This window comes from Falco naumanni, chromosome 1 (genome assembly GCF_017639655.2).
Source record: "Falco naumanni isolate bFalNau1 chromosome 1, bFalNau1.pat, whole genome shotgun sequence".
Classification (NCBI taxonomy): domain Eukaryota; kingdom Metazoa; phylum Chordata; class Aves; order Falconiformes; family Falconidae; genus Falco; species Falco naumanni.
In genome coordinates, this window is record NC_054054.1 from 100,704,750 (window position 1) to 100,713,187 (window position 8,438).

Genomic DNA, 8,438 nt, shown 5'->3' on the forward strand with positions numbered 1-8,438 from the left:
ACATCAGGGGCATGCATGTGCACTATGGTATCACGACAGAACTTTGGACTTGGATTAAAGCTAGTTCCAATCTTAACAGAGCTTCTCCAGCATGATCATGAATGATTTTTAAATCACTTGTAACTTCTTGGATTTGGTGTTTTTACCCTGTCTGTTCTTCATACTTCCCTTCTCCCTGCTGCTATGCCAGAGGCCTTAGGATAAGGACAATGTACTTTCCAAATTAAACTGGGGAAGGTGGATCATTTTGAATTATTTCTGAGTATATCTTAAAATGCTGGCAATTGAAAAAAGTTAAGCAGTTTAACTTTCAAACTGACAACATTTGGGGATTAGCTTTAAGCAATAAAACATACAGCACAAAAAGGAGTATCCAAGAAGTTATGGTTGCAAGCTAGGGCCCTGAAACACTCATGCTTACCAACTTGGAGCAGTTGCTGTAATGCTGTGGCTGTTGAGGGAGTATTTTTGCATCAGTGATACGCAGTTTCTGTCAAAGACTGATTATAAAGCACCTTCAGAAAGTGTTTGATTCTAATTGATTTTATGTGTTTATTTCTGCCTGTATTATGCACCCGTGATGGTTTTTTTTCTTCAGAGAATGAGGAAGAGAAGAGTCCAGTGATAGATATGAATGATACATAGAGAGAGAGAGAGCAACCATGTAAGTTTGTGTGAGAAGACATCTTCAATATCCCACCCAGCCTAGCCTATTAAAGGGTCCTACACCTGTAGTTTACTCCTTCTCTTGCTTGTAGTTTGACAGGCTGGTTTGGGGCTTTGCTAGCAAGTCCACCTTCAAACCCTCTGGTGGCAGAGTTTTACCTGCCAGATTGGTCCTATATTCAAGACAAGCTGTGATCTGTTCAGTGTATGAAGTGCAATTGTTTGGAACAATTATCTGGTGGTTTTGGGGACCATGATTGGACTGTGCTGGATATTCAGGTTTAGAAAAGACCTGCTTTGTACTTCAGCTTGGTCCTTCTACCACTGTTCAAGCACGTCAACAGCCAAAGCTTTGTTTAGCCTTTGCAAGATCCTGCTCAGACTGAGCACACCCCATATTCAGCTTGATTTTACTCCTTCCTGAGTATAGTCCTGAAAACCCTCTGCACACCATCAACTTAAAGTAGTAACATTTAGTCCCTAAAACCAACCTTGTGTGGATAATTGTTCTGTCTGATAACTCTTAAAGAAACAATTTTGAAGTTGGGGGGTGTGTGAAACTTCTGGTTTTGGGGGGCAGTGGGAGTGAATCTGTGTTTTTCTTAGTTTCAAATAAAACATTTTCCTGAAGTTGTGCAAATCAGTAATACCTAAGAACACTGAAAACCACCCCCTGAAAACTAACATGGCTCTTCTATTTATCAACCCTAATAGCTTTTATCAGGATTTTGACAGAGCAATTTTTCCTTCATGTTTCTCTTAGAGAAGAAACCCTAATTTTAGTATCATTTGTCTCTTACCAGATGAATCTATGAACTGGTTCTGTTGCTTTTCTGCCATATAGAGACTTCTGAGAATATCTGCACATGCTTGTGTGTGAGAGTGCCTCTGTGTGTGGAAATCTGCCTGGGTATCGTATACCACAGCTGGGAATCAGCAGGACTTAAAGCCACAAAGACAGGAAACTGCTAGTCACTTCCTTTTAAATGTTCAATATTTGATAATGACATTGATACTGCAGTATCCTTATTATAGTAAATTATTGTGACATTTGTGAGTTGGTCTGGGTACCTGCCTCTCATTTTGCATGCAGTCTTTCATGCATAGCTCTAAGGAGAAATTGTGTAAGGTTTGTTGGGCCACTTCAGATCTGCCCTGAAATTGTCCCACCTTTGCCAGAAAAATGGTTTCCAGTGGTGTATGGGCACCAAGCCTCCGCTGCCCAGCAGGCTTGACATCACTTCCACATCCTCTGGGGCTGCTGAGCCAGACAGCCCAAGGCCTGAGCTTCGTAGGGGAGATCACTTACTGCATGTTAGTGGACCTCTTCTGATGTTAGCCAAGTGCTTTTGTGCATTTTATCCAGGGATTCTTTGTTGCACCACACGTAAATAGTTTCTGGAGCAGAACCCGGGGGTTCTTACTTTTGCACACAGCTAACCTAGCAGGCTAGCAAGTTAGCAGTCATCTGGCTTACTTTTTCTCTTTGCCTCCCTACATTTTGCACTGCTGGCTGAAAATGGTTTGTCTAGATTGATTCAGATTTATTTCCAGACTTCTCAGACCTGTCTGGTGCTAGAGCCATCAACACCAAGTGTTGCACCTTGCATGTGTGTGCTGCCAGGGGATACAAAGATTGCAGTTGATGCTGCAGCGTTAGTTGGAGGAGTGGACCTCGCAGGCAGAGTGCAGCTTTGAAAGGGGCAGGCTGTGCCATCAAGCCCTCTGCTGCATGCCCTTGGCAGTAGCTGGCCTTTCAACACAGTGCTGAGTATCTGGGGAGTCACAGAAGTGCCTCTGAAAGTGTGTGGAACAAGATTTCCAGGGGAAAATAGAGTGTGAATTTTTTTCAGGAAAAATCAGCCACTGCATTTTTAACTCTAACAAAGAGGTGGAAAGGAGTTACGTCTCTGTTCCCATAGCCAGAGACCCTGGTTCAGGTAAGAGAGAGTCTGATGGCACCGTCCCCTGGGACAGTTTAAAGTGATTGCTGCAAGACAGGTAGCTGACTCTGAACCTTCTGGGGTTGGGAGGGGTCATATATTCACACCAAGACAGAGCTCTTTAAAAACCCTGTACTCCTGTGTGCTCAACACTGACTTGACAGGTATTGTACATACTTAGTCTGACTCTAGAGAGCAGCTGTTTGCTCGTCTGGTACCAGAAGTGCTTTCTTACTGCAGCAGAGCGAAGTGACTGCAGTACAGCAGCATAACTTCAGCCTGTGGCGGGAGGAGAGGTCACAGCTGCTTTTTGTGTTCTTTTGTCACGCAGGAGGTTGGGTGCTGAAACAGCAGCAGGGTGATAAAGCACTACTGCTTCTGCTTTTGACCCCAGGAAATGTTAAATAAACCCACAGCACATAAGTGTGAGTGTGCTATAGTTAGGGCAGTAATGCTAAACCTGTGCACCTGCTTGGTTCAGCAGCTTTCCCCAGGCACAGTGTGGGACCAGGGCTGAAGCACATCCACTCCTGCCGATGAGCTGCGAGCCGCTGCTGGGATTCTCACGTTTTCTGTGCAGGGCTGATGCCTTTGCTCTTCAGCAATGCTTCCGCCCTAGGCAGAGCATCCTGCTGCCAGTGTCGCTACCTTGTCTCCCCTGTTGGACCTGTGGCTACTTACAGACTCTTAAGGGACATGCACTTGACTCTCCCCAACTTAGTGGGACCCAATCAGAGAGATGATGAGGATTGTAGAATCATTTAGGTTGGAAAAGACCTTTAAGGTCATTGAGTCCGACTGTTAACCCAACACTGCCAAGTCCACCACTAAACCATGTCCCTAAGTGCCACATCTGCACATCTTTTAAATACCTCCAGGGATGGTAACTCCACCACTTCCCTGGGAAGAAGGCTTTTCCGTGGCACAGCTCCAGCCACTGGCATGTTGTTTTGGGTAATGCCAAGACAGGATGCACAGCTGGGTGCTTGGAAGATGCTGGTTTGTGAAGGCTGTGTGGAAGAGAAGGCGGTGGGACAAATGCTCCCCTAGGCCTCAGAACCCAGAGCCTCTTCCCTGGTGAACTTTGCAGCTTCTTGGGAAAGCTTGCCCTGACAGATCAAACGGTCACTGTCCAGACACCTAAACCCAGTGAGAGGAGGTCACGGAAAGAAGGCTGTTGCTGGGAACTGACCTGCTGCTAGTACTTTGTGAAAAGGAAACTGAGCCCAGGACTAGGGTACTCTCTGATTTCTAATAAGCCTTTTTCAAAAGGAGCAGTGTACCATGCATCGTTTGGGACTGTGGATCCCAGGTAACATTCTCAAATGCTCAGATGACTTAGGAACATATGTCAGTTGCTGTGTGCCACTTGATCCCAGACTTCTCCGTGTCCTGCTCCATCATGAACTTTTTCTCCATTATTGGTGCCACTGCAGAGCACCAGACTCTGCTTTTTGCCACTCCCGCGACTCGATCTGATGGATACTGAGCAGCCTTACAAGACTCTGAATTTCTCCTCTTACAGTGACAGAGCGTGGCCACTGTTGCAGAAGCCTCCCAGCTTAGCCAGCCTCCTTGAACTTCTGAAGGTCCTGCACAGCTCTTGTTCTTATTAGGCTGTTTTTTTCTTGATGTCCTGCCTTGTGTCCTAGAGTGTGCTGAGAGCCCGCCAGGCTTCCCCGACCCAGGCAGCCAGCAGGCATACATGGATGCATCAGTATCTATCCATCCGTGCTTCACTGACAGCATCTTCAGCTGTGAAGGAGCATCTTTCACCAAGTCCTCGGTGGGACTTCCCTGCTGTCCTGTTCTTAGCCCAAGGTTAAGGAGTTTCAGGATGTCTGAGCTCAGGCAGGGTCTGGGTAGCGGGTACAAAAAAGTATAAATCCACTGGAAAGTTCCTAACTGGATCTGCAATGACACAGAGGAGCTGAGCCATGCAGGGTGAGGGGCAGACTGGTGGGGAGAAGGCAGGCTTCTCTATCTGAAGTTTTTTGTTGGCATATCTTCCATTAGCTCTAACTTCTGCTTTTTTTTCTTTTGTTTTCTCTTTTTCCCACTCAGTTAAATCCAGATGGGTGGGTTGACCAGAGCGACTCCTCACCAATTCCTCCTACTCTACCACCTTCCTGCCTTGTCATGGGCGAGCAGTGTCCAGAGCAGGCATCGCTGGCTGTTCTCAAATGCAGTGATGTACCTGGTCAGAGTAAAAAGAAGAGAGGCTTCTTCTTCAAAGGAAAAAAGCTCTTCAGAAAACTTGGTTCCAGTAAGAAAAATTAAAAAGGGATTTATTGTTCTGTAAAGACTGCCTGTGCAGTCCACACAGAGACTGAAAATTCAGGAGAAGCCCTCTGCAATAAGCTGATAAGAGTATTTTCATAGGGAAAAAGTGTATGTTGAACAGAGAAAACTCTTCAGCGGGTCTGTGAGCTGTGGTCTCTGCTGAGAGCCCAGCTGTGGGTGCCCACCCAGCATGGGCAGTGGCTCTGAACGCAGTGTCATGGCACTGGGGCGTGAGGCCTCAGCTCTAGGATACAGCTACCTCCACCGTAGTGTGTCCTGCTTCATGCAGCCCTCAATGCACCAGTTCCCTGTAAATATTTTAATTTAAAATATATATTCTGGCTGTAAGTTAGCTAAATGGCTTTTCCCAACAAAGCCCCGGCCCCTTAGGAAGAGACCCCTTGTACTACACACCCCCTGGTATTTCTCTGGTCCAAAGGAGGTTGTGTCAACTCCTTCACTTCCTGCAAAGAAAATTTGCACTTTTTTGTTCCCGTGAATCCCCTTTGCTGTCTCTGGGCTGACGAGTGAGTTATTTGTACTGTAAACCTGTAAATATGCAGCTGTGCCTAGGAGCATCCCACACTGCCTCAGTCATGTTTCAGCACGAGGACTCCCACGGAGGAAGGAGTGATACCCGCAAGGGTGTTGATACTTCTGCCTCTAAGGTGGGCTGCTGTAAGCTGCTCTTGGCTGGTTCACCTTGACCACACACTGGCTGGGGACTTTGCCTTATTTATTTATTTATCTATTTATTTATCTATTTATTTATTTATTGTCTGCCTCTTTCGCAGTTTTATTTGGCTGTTTCAGTGGGCTGCTCCTGAGTTGGAACATTTGGAGAGCAGAGCTGGGGATGGAGAGTTTGCAGTTATTTTCATATGAGATGATGTGTTCCTTGAGTTAAGACACATCCCTTTCTAAGCCACGGAGAGTTTTGTACTACATGGTTTCTATCCTTTTCAGTGTTTGTTTCTTTGCATGTTTCAGTGGGGTACTTGTTTTGAGAAGGACAGTTACGTGAGGTACGTGAATGATGCCAGCACAGTGTCCACAAGTGTTGGTGACATGGTATGATTTTATTTAATATCAAATTTTATTATAATAAAGTCTATTTTCACAAAAATACATTTTCCTTAAAAAAGCAAAAGATTCAGTGATGCTTCTTCTGGGGGGGAGGGGGGGGGGAGGGGGAGGCAGAGGGGAAAATGATACCAGTGCTTGAGGATGCTTCACAGCACTTCACATAGGAGCCCGCCTTTCCTGTGACCATGGTGCAAGGTACCTTCGCTGTGAACGAAAGGTCTTTGCCTCTCCTGTTTCAGAGACCTAATCCTGGAGGAGAAAGCGCTGGGGTGTCACTTACACTTACACTGTGCCTGAGCGCAGTTACACCATGTCCAGACCTCATCCGGACATGTATGTAGCCCTGTGGTGCTGCCTCGGTGGCTTCATGCAGCGTTAGTCCCTGGCTCTGGCCACTGGACCCCTTCGCTGGGGGTGCCACCGAGCCCGGGGGGCCTGCACAGCCAGATTTCTTCCGCCGTTCTGTTCTCCGCTCCTGGGTGTTACCCGTGTGCTCCTGGATATGAAGGGAGGGCCACGGGGCTGAAGCGGTGTCCTGCTGCTGCAGCCTGCTGCAGCCTGGCCATGCAGCCACGCTGCCCTGTCGTGCTGATGTAGCAGCGCAGTGGAAGCATCATCAAGTGTGGTGGCTATATCTAGACCACCTGATGATTTCATGTTTAGGATAGAGTAAAATTGAAGAGGTCAATGATGGGTTTTGTTATACAGCTTTTACTTTTTAAGTTTCAGATCCTTTGGTGTTTTCTTTTTTCAATTGGCTCCTCCACAGTGAGCTACCTTCAAGCCAGGCTGGGAGCACCTACCTGTGGAGAAGATCGGCGTATCCCTTGCAGGCTTTGGGTTCTTTTCATGCCGTGCTGGCGGGACAGGTTAGCTGGGATAGACCAACTCTCTGCAGTTACAGCCACTGCTGTGCTCGGGTGACAGATGGTAATTTGCTTTGTCAGAACAAATGGCCCCAGTAGAGACCAGCCGCCGCCCCAGTCTTGTAGGTGGAATCATCCATGGTCCATGTGCAGGCTTCCCAAGCATCTGGTGCAATTCCAGAGAGTCCGGGTACATCGTGTACCAGCAGTGACTGGTCCTGTCCAGGCAGCAGGACCTGCCCGAGCGCTGCCAACAGCTGCTCAGAGGTTGTTGCAAGGGTCTTCTCTGATGTTTCTTACCCAAGAGATAAACAGCCTGCTGCTGGGGGCCCTGAATCAGTGCTGTGCCTGGAGAAGAGGCTTTGCTGCCTCTGTGTCTCCCAGTTTGGGGTTGTTCTGGGGACTGCTGCCCCATGCAAAAGTCTAAATGTGTATTATCAAAAATGCCATTATTACTGGTGTTGATTTTTGTAGTGCTACCACAGACACGTGGGTCTTGGGCTACTCAATGTCCAGTCCTCCTGTGTGGACCTGCTCTAGCTGCTCAGTTCTGCAGGGCTCCAACCCTGTGTGGTCTCTCGATCTGGCAAGAGGGAGGTGGAGATGCTGGAGACAGGCTGAGCTTTCCCCCGGTCCTGCTAGGAGTTACAATTTTAATGCCTATTTGCCTAGAAGACATCTGGAACTGAGCAAGGCTGCTGTCTGTGGTGTGTGGCCCCAAGAAAGGAGAAGAAAAAAGGCGGTTTTCCCTGCTCATCCAGCTGGATGATATTTGTATGCTTTAATGTACTTTGGCTAAAAGAGGGAAAAATAAGGAAACCCCAAAGGCTCTGAGGTCAGACCGCAGGTCTTGGCTCTGTACCTTGCTCTTACAACTCATTGAGTAGTTGATGCCTCTTGGTCCCATCAGTGGAAACGAGGGCACTGGAAACTCTGATCTGCGGTTTCACATGGGGCTCTGCGAAGGCCACCGGTGCGTAGCTGTTAAGTTGGTTGTGTGGAGCGGCAGTTCTGTGCCTTGGACCTGTGGGAACTCAGCCAAGGTGGCAAATGTCACTGTGGGCTTTTGGGGGATTTTTCAGGATTCCACTGACAGGAGGGGCTCCTCTGGGAAACTGCTGCCCCTTGGAGAGAAATGTTTCAGGAGGGTCTTAACACGGCAGTGAACCACCATCTCCTGCGGTGGGCAGGAGTCAGGGCGAGGACAGGCTGAAAGGTCTGAAGTAATGAAGTTGCTGCAGCTATGAATGCTGAAGGAGTTTCCATGGCTTCTGAAACAGACTTCAGTGATGAAAGTCATCAGCAACCCAGTAATTTCTCTGCAGCTTGCCCTGCCACTGGGGAAGTTGGCTGCTGTTCTAACTGAATTTACCAGCTGGAGTTTCCTAAGCAAGTTGTCTTTTGAAAGTCTTTTGAAAGAAACAGTCGTTGCTTTTATCAGCTCATCAGGGGATGAACTGAAGAACAAAACCCTTAGGAAGAAAAGCAGTGGCTGTCACGATATGGGGCCTGCCCAGAGCCAGGGGCCATGGCTGCAGCCGGTGCCTGCGGAGCGGGATGGCTCCCTCGCTCCTGGTGCTTCCTTCCTCCTCGG

The 8,438-nt window shown here is 47.8% G+C and overlaps 1 protein-coding gene across 11 annotated transcripts in view; it reads left to right on the forward strand.

The window, feature by feature from the left end:
• The window catches only part of TSPOAP1 (TSPO associated protein 1), a 70,094-nt gene extending 64,571 nt beyond the window's left edge, over positions 1-5,523 (forward strand). For 7 of the 11 annotated variants that reach the window (XM_040612656.1, XM_040612630.1, XM_040612639.1 and 4 more), the window contains one exon: positions 4,674-5,523. In XM_040612656.1, coding sequence (XP_040468590.1) covers positions 4,674-4,889 — 216 coding nt within the window. In that variant the 3' untranslated portion in view covers positions 4,890-5,523. Of the gene's footprint in view, positions 1-598 lie in introns of all 11 variants that reach the window. The other 4 variants (XM_040612688.1, XM_040612697.1, XM_040612706.1 and 1 more) reach the window with 4 other exon arrangements.
• The last annotated feature ends 2,915 nt before the right edge of the window (positions 5,524-8,438 follow it).